Source organism: Haliaeetus leucocephalus, unplaced genomic scaffold (genome assembly GCF_000737465.1).
Source record: "Haliaeetus leucocephalus isolate CR32 unplaced genomic scaffold, Haliaeetus_leucocephalus-4.0 Scaffold668, whole genome shotgun sequence".
NCBI classification, from domain to species: Eukaryota; Metazoa; Chordata; class Aves; order Accipitriformes; family Accipitridae; genus Haliaeetus; species Haliaeetus leucocephalus.
The window spans coordinates 3,329,495-3,345,658 of NW_010973104.1; the positions used below are offsets into that span (position 1 = coordinate 3,329,495).

Below are 16,164 nucleotides of genomic sequence, written 5' to 3' on the forward strand. Positions count from 1 at the left end.
TATCCATTTAGATGCTTACTTTGACTATGTGCCCAGCATCAATGGCAAAAGTGCTTCTGTTTAGAAAGGATGGTTCAGCCAAAATTCAACTTGTTTTTCAGGAATAGGAAACCGAAGGAAAAAAAAAAGTAATAAAAACCATACCAAATAAATCATCATTCTCCTTTACACCGTAAGTGAATGTTCACATGTATGCACATCTTACTGTTCAAGCTAGTACTTGATCGCACTTTCACAATGAAAATCTGCCAGGGCTGCTGTCTAACCCTCATGACTGTCTGATGTTGTGGGTGCAGGAAGACCACACTGGTGGTGACAAAGGCACAGCAGGAACAGGCTTTGCTACTATCTCCAGCAACTTTTTAAACAACTCCATACCAGGCTAGTCACCCACAAGTTTCGACCGTGGTCTGTCTGCTTTTCATTTCCACTACAATGATTAGTATTAATGTAATTTCACAGAGGCAATGGAATCACACCAAATTATAAGAGACAAGACAGTCAGGAAAAGCATCTATTTTATAATTATCTGCATCCATGAAAAAAGTACCTGAAGCGTTTTGGGGAAAAACAGAGGAGAAATCTCTTGTTCACTTTCCTCTGCCAGACTGAAATAAGACATAAAAGGTTTACAAAGGGCTGAATTAACAAAACAGAACTGAGAAAGGGGCTACCATCTCTTCCACCTGATGATAATAGCTATTACTAGAACTCAGTGGCTGAGCCAGTGTTTCCACCGCTGTTCTTCACAAGAGCACAAAAAGGGCAATCTCTCTCCCTGGCCATTTTTATGAAAAATACGCTGGAAACTCCCAAGAGGCAAACCCCATTTTTTTTAGTAAACAGAACTGTAACCCTTAAGATGGGTTTTCTGCAGCTGGCTTTTAAGCTCACAAGTACAAATTTGCAGGTACAACCTTTAGATGATGGAAGAGAATCACCTCCATACATGTGGCTGCACACAGCTACCCAGGGGCAGGTTTTTGATCCAGGCCTAACAAATGTACACACCGCACAGCAAACCAACCCACGGCCAGCGAAAAACGAATACAGAGAGCGTGGGTACTTTGGGGGTAACTGTTTAGAGAAATGGCCCGTCATCTGTCTTGATAAATAGACTTTGCACGTACAACTGCAGGAATGAGGCAGGCAAGTCAGCTGTGAGATGTATGCCTCGTTTGTTTGAAAAGTTGGCTTTGCACTTTGTTGTTTAGCCTGCAGAAATTAGAGGATACACTAATATCCTTGAAAACTTAGGTTGGCTTCTCACAAAACAATGAAAACAAGCCTATTTTTTTCCCTTCTGTTCATATTCATTTGTGACTATTGATTTCTACTTGCCTTTGTTTCTCTGATTCTTGGCCAGCTCAACTCGCAAAGTATTACCCCCGAGGCTCAAGCCTTTCAAAGAGGATACAGCACTCTCTGCGGTTGCTTTATCCTTGTAATCGAGAAAAGCCCTGTGCTGTGCTCCTTGCCAATTCAGTCGTAAAGGAGTTGCATGGAATTCCCTTAAAGCACTTTTCAGCTCGCTCACTCTTACGCTGGGAGGTATGTTCCCCACATACACAGTAGTAATCATGCCAGATCCCTCTAATCTGGGACTTAAAGAATCACTTTCCACATAATGTTGTCTTATTTGAGCTGAGCCCATAGCAGCCTGCGGTCTTGTATTTTCAGCCATCGCCTTCTCATTTAACACTGCTGGTGTGTTGGCACTTGCCAAGTCTGAATGTTCATCTAGGAGGGTAACATCCTTGCCAGTCTGCTTCTCTCTGTGTCGAAGACTCTTTAGGATGGGGATTTTTCCCAGCATCTCATAGCTGACCTAAAAAGGAGGAAGACAGATACAATTATGAGATTTCTTGCCTTCCAGAAAAAGATGACGACCATCAGGACCCATTTGTGCCATAAAAAGAGAGGAACCTTATTATATTGCTACCATGCGGAGTGCCAGAGCATTCAAAATGTTACTAATTGCTGGCCTGATTCTGAAGTTGCTCCCTAAATACACGCTGCAGGACAAAAATAAACATTAGTTACTCTTCAGGCAAGTGCACAATGTAGATCCAGCAGGAAAATCAAAACCAAACTCAAAACTACTTGATTTTGACGTTTATTTATCAGAGTGCTTTCAGATTTGCATTCTCATTGTTATCCCTCAATATTTGCTTTGACCGAGGGCCTCCGCTCCTGCTCTGGCAGAATCCTACATGCCTACAATTCATCAGACCATCAGGCACTTTCATTCTGCAGACCTCCTTGCACTCTGTTCCCCCAAAACAGGATATCCCGTAGGCTGGGTCATACAATGGGGAGGGACGATGGTGTTAAGCTTGCAGCTGGGGAGCGTGCCTTGTAGCGGGGCTCCTCTGAGTGTGGGCCCAGCTGGAGGCACGTTCTCTGGTTGTGGCACATCACCACAGCCTCCCTCTTGTCATCTGACCTCACACACCACCCGCAGCTACTCATCAGATCCCACATCAGTCTGCTGGCTTGGATCACAGAACGGAAGAGCGCCCGGACACTAGACTTCAAAACTGTGACCCCTCCATCCCTTCCATCCCTCCCCAGTTCACAAGCAGCTTTTCTGGAAGGGCTCTTCCTCTCAACAGCTGAACCCTATCCATCTCAGGCATGAGATGCCCCAGGCTGCACTCAGTGACTGGCAGGAAACGCAGTGGTTCCCTAGCTCATGTGGTCTAGCTCTTGGCTTGCAGACTGCAGTTGGAAGGAGGAATAATTCGTACTTGGCTGCTGGACAAGCAGAACATCCATCAACACAAGATCCAATTCTTAAATTTAGGGAGCAAAACAGAGCCTAGGGAAGCAATGCCCGAGCTAGCAGAGACCCAAGCTAGTAGCCCACACAGTGTGGGCAAGCCACTCTAGCAGGGTACTGCACTCAAGCTTATGAGCCACTACTTCTCAGCAGGCTGTGCTGGACTAGCACCAGCATATCCTGCCTAGAATATGCCTGCAGATCTCCCAGCTCAGATCTCTCTTACCTCAGAGGCCCTGAATTCCTGGTTCTACTATTACAGAGTGAGTTTGGATCTGGCTGCAGCACATAAAGTCTAAAATTTACAGATCTCCTGGGAGACTAGCCCAGCTCTGAAGTGACTCGTGTAAAATCAAAGACAGGCTGGGGGCAATGGTAGGTTTAGGTAACAGGTAAGCCAGTCAACATTAGTCTCTTAAACGTTCCCAGGGCTCCTCTTCTGAGGAGCAAACAAGCAAGTTTTATTTCAGACTGAAACTAAATAGGAAATGTAATTTACATAAAGCCTGTCCTAGCTCTATCTTGTTCATACAATATCAAACAGCAGAATAGGACTAACCAGCACAGGCAGAGGCCACCTCCATTGTGCAACACTGCAGACCCAGAGTCAAGGTGTTTGGGATCAGGCCCTTTAAACAAGCAAACTTTATGACTGAGAACAATTTCTGAACAAATCTGGCCTGATCTGGCAGCCAGTACAGAGAGGCAAGGACTTCCGCTGGGGCTCTGGGAGCCTCCACGCTCCGAAAGGTACATGCCATTTTCAGATTATGAAGAGTTATTGCTCTGTGGATTCTTGGACTGATTTGTTTTTCTCAGCCAAGAATTCAGACTGCTGTGTTTGACAGAAAACTCCCCTTCCCTGGGCGATACAACATCAAACCAATGGCTGAAGCCATCTTACTTTGTTTTTACTGGCCAACAATTAGGAACATTTGTTGTCCTCTGTCAAATTTCTACGTGAAATGTAAGCTCTATGCTAATTAAACCAAACAGGAAAAACATTTTTCTATTCTCATAGAACTAATCACTCCTGGACCCAAAGCACAACCTCAACCTCTTACCAAGTGCACGTACAGTTCCTTTCACCCTGAAAGTAAGCCCAGTTCCCAAGGCATGGACTGGGTGTTTAGTTAGAAAGATCAATGCTACCAAGGGCAAACCCTCACCACTTTGTAGATTAAGGGAATCAAAGAGATGGGCACCGAGAGGATGATCCTGGAACTCCCAGTCTTTCAAGGACAAACCAAGGAGAGGATTTCAATAATCCAGGGGCCAGCATACTCTCTAAGAGGCTTCAACTGGCCAGGCTTCAACACGGTGTCTCCTCTCACTAGAGTGACCAGTAGTTTTTGGCATCTGACTGAAGCTCTTGGAGCTACTGTTTCAGGCTCCCTGCAAACTCAGGAAGACGTAGTTACAACAGCATACGCGTCTTCGTAAGGGCTATGAACTGCTGCCTTCTGTAAAAGCTGAAGCTCTGATCAAACACCACCACCATGAAGTGAATCTATCATTACCTTAAATTCAGTCCTCTGCAGATGTAACAGTAAGTAGCCTTTACAGTACCAAAGCAACAAAGGCAGTCGATTTGGCACTTGGATGTTTTTGTAATAGAAAACATTCTGTAAAAAACCTACATTAGACAAGTTCTGACACTGTTAACCGACACCCTTCTGCCACAAGAGAGACAGAGGATTTACCTCAAGGGCTGTTTTCCCTGGAGTCTAGCAGAATCTTTCAGCTGGGCCAAACCTTCCAAATCCTTCCTTATTTTTCCCCACTTTTATGTCAAGGGAAGGCAGAAACTCGGTTTGGGATTTCAGAGTTTCAATTCAACAAACCAAGTCAGTACCTTTTTTGGGGTGCAGGGGGTGAGAGCCAAAAGGGCAAAGAGGGCAGTGGGTGGCAGAGGAGAGGAAAAAGCTTGCTCTGCTCTGTTGCAAAATAGCAAACAAAAGAACTCTGTGGTAGTACAATGTGTTGCTAATTACGATCATGCAAAAAGTTTCTTTTGTCTTGTGAGCTGTGGAGGATTGCAATGATTTATTTCCATGTGGAGAGAGGCCAAAGATATTCCTCCTCTCTTTCAAACAAGCTGCACGTTTCTTGGTCCTGTGCCGGCTGGTCCCTCCTCCCTAGCCTTGCCTACTGCTTTAGACTGAGCCAGGATGCAAGGGACTTGGGTACTACCCCAAGTCTGGTTGATCCGGTTATGCAGACCTGGGCAAACCCAGTGGTGGAAGCTTCTTCCCTTGCTCCCCCCATCCCTATAAAGTCAAGGCCAAACCATTTATTGATGTTTGTAAACTTTGTATTGAGTGTTGGGATTTAGCTAAATGATTGGCTTTGGCAGCGAAGCCAGCTGAAGAAGTTTCCTATTATCCCTTGACCACCAATTCCCAGGCCAGTTCCATACTTCAGCCCTCTGGGATTGGCCAACAGAAGTGCTTGTGGGTCTGCACTATAAACTCAGTAACTGAAGTGATTCAGGTTAAAAATAACTCCACCAAAGGCAATTAATCATTTAACAATCCTGCCTGCTCCCTTGCCATAGCTGGGAGAGCCTTGGGGAAAGAGGACAGCAGGGTAGATGAATTCTTCTGGCTCACAATTACCAGGCTATGGGAAAGGAGCTGAGAAGGGAAATGTGGCCCCTTTCTGACAGAAACCTGAAGAAAACAGAGTCTTGGATGCCGAGTGCCAATACAAATCTGCCAGCACTTAACCCTGAGCATCCACTCTTACAACACCTGGTCTGGTCCCAAAACAACGTAGTGGCAGATGGACTTCTGCAACGTCTCCGCTGGAACATCAGGGCTCTCTTCAACCTCTGTTATTCCAGAACAGTGAATGTAGCCACTTTCAATATTTTGCTGGGGAAAATGAAAGATGTGTTTGTCCTCTGACAGAATGAGTAATGCTGACCCCTGATACAGTGCAGGCCAAGCCAAACACCACTTTGATTTCCCTGGCAGCAGAGGCGGTGCAGTTCTGATGCATGGTCGATGAGGGAAAGGCAGCTATAGATTGGAGAGCATGCTAGGTCTGCCATTTAATTCTGCTTCACACAGCTACCCATCTGCACACACCAACTGATAAAAAGAACACATGGCTCAGGTTGGAGACAGATGATGCTGCTGCTGCTGCTGCCCTGCCCTGCCACGGAAGGGTGCAAACAAGACCAAACAGTCTTTAGTACAGCAGATCCACCAGCCCCTCCAAGTATTGAGGCTGGTAGGCAGAAGGTGTTTGAAAGATTCATCTTTGGCCACCCTGAGGGGTCTCTGACCCAAGACTGTTCATAAAGGCCTCCAGGAGAGAGCCCACTTCTCGTGTTGTCTCCTTCATCAGTTGCGTGTTTCAAGGAGCACTGAGCTCACAGGGGTTTAAAGCACAGACAAAGCCAAGACAGCTAGGACGGGCCAGCACAGTCGAACATTTTATCATTCATTTGCACAAAATGTCCAAATATGTGCACGCAATCCGAGGGCATATTTCTGGGAGCTGGCAGCCCGTGAAGTCTGCTAGTGTCCCTCAGGAGAAACTTATGCAACCCACATTTGGAATCCATCAGCAAAAAACGATTCCATGGACTCTGCAGCAAGGGTCAGATTTGCAAAGGTGTTGAGACGTTTAACCACACGTGGAAGCATGTCCTGCTTGCGCTATCCCTCCAAAAAACAAAACAAAACCTTGGCTAAACTAACAGCAATTTTCTTCTGATGGCAGTGCTGTGTCCCTGCTAAAGGTTTTGCCAGCTTGAATGTGTGAACTTTTTGAGCTGTAAAACAACATCGCTTTACTTTCCAAATATTCTATCACAAACCCGAATCAAAAGCTGTTTGTTGTCAGATAGTTTCCATCTCTGCCACTGCGTACTGAACTCTTTCAACATTAGACTCAGGGATTTCCCCCCAGTTCATTTCATCTTGGGAAAAATCTTCTACTTCTATAAAATTCTCAGCAAAAGAATAATTTAAAAACCAGAAGGAAATGCTTGCTAGAATATAGCGATTTTTCCACCAACTACTCTCATTTCCCTCTTCATGACCCCAAATATTTTAATTGGTCTGTATAGTTTCAATTTAAAATAAGCACAGCACAAATAACTTCATAACTGTAACAAATATAATAGACAGTGTCACAGATAAAGATCACAGCTACCCATACAAAATACTAAATGAGAAAGTAAGTCACTTCATTAATTTAGAGTTCCCAGAAACAATGGGTTAGATTTTCAAGACAGATGAAGCCAAATAATTCTCCACTGGCATCCAAATAAAGTTTTCCAGAGTGTTCAGCTCTTAGCAGCTCTTGCTGTCCTCCAAGAGCACATACTGATTTCTCAAAACCCTGAACTCAGATGCAGAAAAAACTTACCCATATACGCACTCCAGTACTGCCTTTGTATTTAGAAGTGTTTCTAGAGTGCCTGGCACTGACATTGATAACGCTTCTTTGGCATTAATAATATCGTAGCTCTTATGCTTCCTTGGAAGTCTTTAAATCAGCATTTCTGTGACAAAAATCACACCAAGTAATTCACATCTTCCTGTTTGGAAAAACATACTACCTCGACAGCAAGAAATAGCTCAGCTGGAAATTCTGCACCGAGAAGAACTGAAAGAAGGCAACTGAGGGCAAGTTGTGCCAACTACCCCAAGAAGTGAATCATTCACAGAAGAACACCTATTTACCCCATCCCCATATCTGACACACTACTTCCTTCCTGCATAGTACATACCAAACAAAAACACTCCAGGAAAATGCAGTACCTCCTCCAGCACAGAAATCTAGCCTGGAGACACGCATTTTGTTTGCTGTATAAGCACCTTCTTACCTCTTTTGAGCTGAAAACAGAGTGTATGTATTAATGGCTATTTATCCTAACAGCTTCAGGAAAGCACATCCTTTACAACAATGCTTAGCTGTAATCCCATGTTTGCAAACACCTTTAATTTAAGCTCTTAAATCATTGTCTTGGCTTGATCCAGCCATGTTCCTGAAGGATGAACTTTTTTGCAATGTATTTCACACATCACACATCTTAACAATAAAGTTAAGCTACTTTCTGTTGACAAATCACCATATTTAGAAGTAGGTTATTTATTTACTCACTACCTCTTGGTTCATTTAGTTTTGCTCTGAGGAACAGGAATGCAGCAGTAAAGCCAGGATTTGAAGGAGAAAAGGATGTAGAGAAAAGGATGTAGAAGCAGCCGGGAAAAGTCAAAGGACAAACACTTAAATAGCCCGTATCAAATCCTGCATTTTTAACACCCTGTCGATTAACTAGACCTCCCACCTCCAAGGCCCTCTGTGCAAGAGTTGAACATACAGTTACCACCACAAGCACAAACAAACCACGTACAAGTTGCTCAGCTCCCTGTGAAAGAATAATGCTAATTTCTTTCTTCTTCATATAGACACGACACTTTGTTCCCATCCCAAAACAACAGAAATGTAATGATTATCCCTGCTCTGGCTAGTATCCTCCAATATTCTTATCTAATCAACACAGGCTCTGAAGAGCTGCCAAAAGCAGCTTTAGGTGTTAAATCAACATTCAAATATTTGAGTAAAGGGTCAATCACGTAATGTGCTCCATTCTCAGTGAAAACTGTAGAAAGTTCTGAGCATGCTGTATTTTTCAGACAGCACCACCAATGTAGAGATTACTATGAAAAAAAGTTTCACTGTCTCATGCAAACTGGCTAAAGTCAGTGTGGCGCAAGCTTTAGATACAACTCTGCTAAGCATCTCTCCTCAAGCTTTAGAAACAAGCACAAAGCAGTTGTGTCAGATACTTCATTAGTTTATGAGGCATATATTATAGCGCCGATCCTGATTCTTTTTCTCTGAAAAGCGAAGAAATGCAAAGGTAACATCAAATTTGATACATCGCTTGGGACTGACTGACTTTTTTCATGAGTGGTAAAAGTTTCACAAAAATTCAATGGCCCCTGCAAGAGACCGTGTTCCCCAGACCTTTGAAAAATGTTGCTGCTAAAGGGAATCAGACAGGAAAAATAAAAAAGAAAAAAAAGATTTAGCAAGGCCACTTACTGAGACTGAAGTCTGACAGCAAGACAGGCAGACTGATCAAAAGTATGTTGGCAAGACGGATGGAGCACAAGGAGCAGGCCTTCAAAACAATTACATTCAGTAATATCCTAGAAAAATTATGATTCAAAAATAATTCAATGGAAAAAATGCACTAGTACAGACAGGGCTTTTATTTATTTATTTATAACCTCAAATCCTCAACCACAGGCAGGGTAAAATACTCTCCCACCACAGGAATAAAAATAGTACTGGCTAGAATTGTTTGTTGTAGATATATTACCTTAACAAATTTAACTCTTTTTGCTGTTTGGCAAGCGCTTAACAAACAACTCTTGATTTCCCTAGAAGTATTCACTAATAATTCCTCAGCGGTTTCTGCAAGACATGGGTTTACTATTCCTCATTTCAGTGTCCCTACTGTTACCCAATCACGTGGGATTGCGTCTGCTCCCTAACTGGATGATCTTAGGAATGAAAATCTAATGACAAAGCTTTCCCAGCATGAACTTCCAGTAAAACAATTCACTAAATGCTTTTCTGAAACTATTTGTGAAGCTGCTAAAGTTTCTGACAATCCTGGGCTGGGGTGAGCCAAACTCATGAAACAATATTTATCTATAAATAATGATTCATGATTTAAAGCAGTATAAAGTCACTATTCTTGTACCTGAAAACAAGCTCCAGCCACAAATTCACCTGTCCTTTGAAAGTTAATTCACTACGTAAACAGCAACGTACCAGCCACTACGTCACACTTCCCTTTCGCAACAGGAGCAGCTCATACTCCACCCATTCCACATGGTCTAATGCTGTAAAGTTCTCTCTGTGGTACTGTCCCCAGAAAACGAACAGAGCCAATCTCGGTGAGCACTGAGGAATAAAACACATAAGGTGGAGAAGCCCCTCAGCTTACATAGGCTATTATACTGCCAATGACAACAAGAAACGTCTATCTTAAAAATCCACAAACGTTGTTTCCAGTGGCTCTCACTGGATAATCCATTTGATACAGCAACCTCAGTTTCAGTAATATATTCCTCCTCCTCCTCACCATTACCACTTAAAAACTGCTGAACACAGATGCTGTTGTTTTGTTTCATCTGACAAACACATTTGCTCCTTTTCCAAGTATTTCTAATACAACGAATGTGTTTATATGTAAAAATGGGGGACTTATCAACAGAACGTCAGTACCAGTAAGCCACCATTAGCAGAAGTAACTTGCCTTATGCCATATTATTCCCTGAGGTTTTGGTCGTTTGCAATTAGTCTTGATAGTTCTTGTTGGAGTGAGTATATAATCCACAGTTAAATCATGATCATCAAGAAGCTCTTCTGCTATGTCAACCACCTACAGAAACAAGACATTCGGTAAGTAGTTAAAAAGAAATTCACTAAAAGCGTACACTATTCCTGATGTCTCGCAACATACAAAAATCTGTCAGTGACAGAGGAAACAAAGTAAAGATGCCACACCAACATCATTCCAAGTCTTTTCTTCAGACACACCATTCAGTATCACACAGTTCTGACTCGTCATTTGAGAGTGGATATTTTAACTTACCTGACAGTCATGCACAATAGTAACTACAGGTGTATCCTCCTGCACTGCACCCATTGACACCATCATTGCATATTCCATGTCTGCATAACCTTCCCCTTTTCCAATTCTCCAGCCTAAAATATATAAAAGTAAACAGCAATAGTGAACACAGGAACGGCAGCGTGGAAAGGTTGGTAACTGTCAAAGCATGCAACTAAACTAAGCAGTCTGCAACAAATAAACCAAGCGCAGAGCTGTAACTCAGGAAAAATTCAGATCGGCGCCTCTCACAGAATGCAACTTTCCTTCTAATCAGCACTGAAATTGAAATAAAACATTAGTTTCAATGAACTCCTAAAGGATCCCAGGAGAGTAATAAACCGCTCTGAATAAACCAAATTTAGTCCAATTTAGTTAACATAGAAGCCTATTTACCCATTGCAATTAGAACCCTCTATTCATGTCAAACATAGGTTAACTTCATGTGTGTAAAGAGGAGTCGGGGTCACATACAAAAAGCATGTCATTTTTAGGCAATGGATAAAATCTGTGGAAGATTTTTCACCACCAGCAGGTCTTCAAAATACTAGAAAACACAAAATCTGATCCCTAAATAGGTACTGAATCAGCAGCTGTAACACATGTCTTTTCACACACCCTGTGAGAGCAGAGCAGATCCTCTGCACAGGGAGCCCTCTTCGATTCTTTAAAAAAAAAAAAAAAAAAAAAAATTGCTTGCCTGAATAGTTCTACTGAAGGCCAAAACACTGGCCTGCACACTCTAAACCACACTGCTGTCTGCCCACTAGGTCCTGGCAGCATTGTTGGATAGCAGGCATTGATTCTTCCTGGTTGACTGGGATCAGAGACTTGTCACACAGAAGAGACAGAACTCACGGCTGTAATTCAGTTCCAAAGATATGTTTGGGTCTGTCAAAAGGAACACGTAGTGTAGCCTACTGACATTGTGAATCATGACTTAGGACCCTCCTCCTGAAAAGCTTACAAGGCTTTATCTTACCTTTTTCAGAGACAGCCACTGATCCTACAACAACCAAGTCCACCCGTGCTTTCCCATCAAGACCTACAGGCACACTGTATTCTTTTATACCCTGCAAGAAAAACATAATTTTAGGTTCCCAGAGTGTACAGTCTTCCAACGAGTGAGGCAGAAATCCAGAATATTTTGATAAATCCAAGTAACTCCCCACATTTCAAAGTGTTTCTTCCAAGTATAGCCAAGCTGTACATGTCTGGAAAGTTATCCTCTAGGGAATCCTAGAATAGATTCCCTACTACAGTGACAATAATTTTGGCACACTTCAAGGAGAGCTAAGGGAGGCGGGCACTTTTTTAAGCAAGGTTACTTATTTAGGATCAAGAACTTGTATTTTGAAACCCTTTATGGGACATCTATTTCTAAAAATGAGGGCAAATGACACTTCCTACCCTACTGCTACTAACTTAAAAGTCATAATATGCCCGTGAGGAACTGCACAGCACTACAAATTCTTAAATTAATTCTCACATACAAATCAAAAAGTTAATTTAGACACAGACAGCTACAGCATAAAGATGTTGAGCTGCTTGCCTGAAGTCACACAAAATGCTTTACTGAAGCACCACCAGGTACACGAGCTGGATCACTCTCTATTTCACACTGCATCCACACACAGCCCGTTTCTCCACACCTGTATCTTTAAAAGCACCTTCCAAAGCTGCCCACGTGTTCCCCGAGACTACGTTCCTCAACACTTTGCTGTGTGATCATCACTCAGGATGTGCCCCTGCTAAGCTAAGCTACCTTTGCCAAAACCTCCCATCTAAGACGCTAATCAACAGAAAAGCCCGCTGCTCCTGACAAGTGGAAAGAAAAACCTTACACAGCCCTGTCACCCTTTTTTTCTTCCCCCCTCTCTCCGCTCATCCCCACCCACCCCTCTTCAGGGTCCTCTCTGAAGAGCATATCCTAACAAAATTCTGTCCAGAGCTGCAGAAATTAAAAGCGGTGCTTACTTGGGCTTTCAAACATCAGAGTTTTAGAACTTTTAGAAGTATATCTCATGATTCATTCACTCTTAATATAAGTGCACAGCGTAACATAAATCCTCCTCACACCAATGCAACTTGGTGCCAAGTTAATCCTCACAATAAAAAGCCAAACATTTTCTGTGTAGAGCACAAAACCAAAAAGGTCAGTAATTTGTGGCTGACTATCAGTAATAATGCTCATTATCCACTTCACAGCAGTGTGGTAGGAATTGTTTGCACAGTGCTTTGTAAATATAAACGGCGAATAGCATTTATTCATTGGTACGCCTGGTTGGGGGAAAAGCCAGACACATGGTGGTAAGATCACAGATCAGATATGAGGCCTGAAGCAAGTCAAGAGAAAGGTCTCTTTCAAAAGTGCTCTTCAACCCTGAAAAGCTTAATTAGTTAATGACTATAATAGAACTTCCAACAAAGAAAGTCGCTACTAATTACCATCCATTTACAACCCTCAGCTGTATACAGGCTTACTGTAGAACTATATTGCCTTTAGCAGGAGATACAGAACGAAATAAAACCTACATAGCTGGCCTATTCATTTTATACAAGTTACGTTTTCATATCCAATAAAGACTTGTACAAAATAACGCAGGTTTCTCTGCCAAATGACTTCAGCGGTACAGTATGATATTTTAACACCAGAGGGCAGCAACACACCACACTTCAAAAGAAAACGTATTTTTATACCTCGGTTGACACGAGTGCCAGAACTAACGTTTCTTTAGTCTTAGGATTTTAAAAGAACTGATCTTTCTTATTTTGTTATACCTAATATTCTATTGATGAGATCATGCAAAAACTGTAAACACTAAACTCTTCCTCATAGGGTTTGCCAGCTCAAAACTGCAGAAGAGTATAGAGTACTATTTATTAGAAACCTAAAGATCTAACTCACCTATGAAAGTTGCTCATAATGTTCCAAAAAACATTCACAAAGTAGCGATACCATTCTGTTAATAAAATAGAGCAAAAAGACTAAATCTGCTCGCGATTTAAGTACAAACAAAAGAATTATTAATGGTGGATGTGTACACAAAACCAGGAATAACATACTAGCAGAACAGTATTTCAGGTAGCATCTGGTTTTCCAACTTCTAGTCGGACTAGCATAACACAACACCCTTCCACAAGTTAATTCAGACCTCGCCCATTTTTCATTCCTACCTGAGATGTAGCACATATTCGCAGGATCTCCTTAGTTGCACGTGAAGGTGGAACAATCTTATTGAACAGCCCAGTTCTCAGACGTGGTGTGGGAACCAACAAAGTCTTCCTTGCCTGTGTAACAAAAGAAGTTCTCACATTAAAAAGAGGTGGGCTCATTTTACACTAAAGAAATATTTTTACTGTCCCATAGGTCTCCACGTCGTCAATCATCTTATTTGCTATAGAGCAGTTAGCATCGTTGATTGCGTAGTGCTTGTTGATGAATCCCCTCCAGTACAGCAAAATTCCAGACAAGGTTTTATTTAAGAAACAGATGGCAAGACATACCTATTGGTCTAACGCATATGCCCATAAATAAGCTCCTCATCATATAAGCTAGCGAACACGCAAAGGCCTGAGGTAGGTCTGTCCCTGCGATAAACGTAAGGCAATTTGGGGCAAGGCTACCTTACGTGTTTCGGGGAATAAGAACAGAATGACAGCGAAACAGCTGTTGCTCTGCAGAAACATTAATATCCCCAAACCCTACCTTCACCTTCACCATTTGCCAAAAAGGCAAAGACATCCTTACGTGAGCTACCTCGTGTGGCTTAGGGCTGGTAAAGCTCCCACCAGAGAAATGGCAGGCGTTGACCATGAGATGCTGCCAAGCGCTGCACTGCTGTCCCACTCTCCTCCTCAGGGGTGCAAAGGTGCCGTTACCTGCAGCGCAGCTAGCCGAACACCTTCTAGAGGTTTGTCAGGATCCACTTTAATCTCACGTGCTCTGTTGAACACATCCAGCTCTCTGATAGAGCAGCAAGCCTGGTGAGACCCCTGCGTGAAGAAAGGAATCAAGAGAGAAGGGAATACGTTCACTTACTTCCAGTGTTAGAAAGCGAGCATTCTTCTGGGGAGCATCGGGATTAATTTTTACAGTTTTGGCAGCTTTGAACTCCTGTAAACCCAGAAGCTTTGTCGCAGCATGGGAGGCACCCTGTTTTCACAAGATATCAGCGCATCACCAAGGAGTTCACAGCAGAGATGGGCAATTTACAATCTTTCATCCTATAGAGAGGCTGATTTCCCCAGATTTTAAATATGAGGGACATACTGCTAATTTTGCAGTGTTCTCTATGGGAAACTTTCACTTACTAACAGATACTGAGTGCTTGACTAATCTCTCGCAGGCCTCAGAAAAAGAGGGGATCCAAGTACTCTCACTTTGCCAGACTTCACCCTCATTCACACCTAACTCAAAGCTGGAAACTAATTTCCCTTTTCAGTCGATGAATGCAAACAGATTCTTTTAAACACAAGTCACAGTCAGAGATTCTTTTAGATGAAGGCTTTCTGGACAAGGTTCTCTCTTCACAGAGCCTACACTGAGCTCAGAAGATTCCCAGATTCCCTTCCCAACTGAGTAAGGTGTTCAAGCTTAGCAAAGCACACACTCCCCTTGTAATTTCAGCTCTGATATCCCCTTTCTTCAGGGTGTGATGAAGCTTCAGGCTTCCTCCCCCTGCTTCGGCACCTATTTTACCTCAGCACCAAACTAAGGCAGAATGTTTCTGCCAGTCCCTTGAGCAAAAGCAGAGCCAACCTCCTAATGCTGCTCATGGGCTAAAACACCCAGCACGCATGCCCACAATGCTATTTCAGACATCCATTTCTTCAGCACTTGGCAGAAACGTGGCTGCATACCTTGAGCTTGGATTAAAATAGGCAGGCGGTAAAGCGGTGGCCTGAATAACTGAATACTCGAAAGTCTTCTTGTTTCTTCTTCCCACCCATCAAACTAGGGACACAATGAAGCCAGAGCAGGAGGAAGGGGTCTCCCACCACTGCCCAGCAACACGCTGCCAGCAATAACTTGGCCACCGTTTGCATTTCAGCAGCACACTGCGTGTTCCTGGGCTAAGCCCCACAAGACGGGTGACCTCAGCTTTCCATCCCAATGGACCCGCTGAAGGCCCTGGGGAGTGAAATCCAGTTCCGAATGCCTCAGTTTCCCCACCCGTGAATATATTTAATCTCATTCACGAGGTGCTTTCGTACCCACTGATTCAAACACAGCAACACACCTGCCACGCCTCGTCAGCTACAGAGACCTGCCATTCTTTACTCGTTATGAATGACAGAAGCGTGCTGTTTGCACGGGGGCCTTTTTCAGAGCTCCGCCACCTTCTACCCTCACTCACCACCCCCACAGCCCGCAGGAACCTGCGGTTCACAGCTGCCTCTCTGAAAGCTGCAGCGACGGGCGGGGAGCAGGCGGGGGGGGGAGGTTCTCCAGAGCCCGCAGATGGGGTCCCGAGGCCGGGGGAAGAAGAAAGAAGCGGCCCAGTCCCTCAAGGCGGATCGCCGTACCTTGAAGTTGGGGATGCGGCGGTGCACCGGCCGCGGGAAATCGGCCAGGCCGCTGGCCTCCAGGTAGTCCCACACCTTCTCCCGGACGTCCCCCTTGGAAGCACCTAGAGGAGGGCAGAGCCGAGAGGACGGGCGGGCGCCTCACGGGGGAGCACCGCGACCGCCGGGCCGGGCCCCTCCATTTCCCGCCCATTCCCTTCTC

General features: G+C 43.7%; 1 protein-coding gene across 2 annotated transcripts in view; it reads right to left on the minus strand.

Moving 5' to 3' along the window:
* Window positions 1-1,161: 1,161 nt before the first annotated feature.
* MTHFSD (methenyltetrahydrofolate synthetase domain containing) overlaps window positions 1,162-16,164 on the minus strand; it is a 15,148-nt gene continuing 145 nt past the window's right edge. Inside the window, exons 2-8 of one of the 2 annotated variants that reach the window (XM_010579633.1) lie at window positions 15,963-16,066; window positions 14,316-14,429; window positions 13,611-13,724; window positions 11,416-11,506; window positions 10,416-10,528; window positions 10,077-10,202; window positions 1,162-1,828 (exon numbers count right to left, since the gene is read on the minus strand). In XM_010579633.1, coding sequence (XP_010577935.1) covers window positions 1,334-1,828; window positions 10,077-10,202; window positions 10,416-10,528; window positions 11,416-11,506; window positions 13,611-13,724; window positions 14,316-14,429; window positions 15,963-16,066 — 1,157 coding nt within the window. In that variant the 3' untranslated portion in view covers window positions 1,162-1,333. Of the gene's footprint in view, window positions 1,829-10,076; window positions 10,203-10,415; window positions 10,529-11,415; window positions 11,507-13,610; window positions 13,725-14,315; window positions 14,430-14,475; window positions 14,590-15,962; window positions 16,067-16,164 lie in introns of both variants that reach the window. The other variant, XM_010579634.1, reaches the window with a different exon arrangement.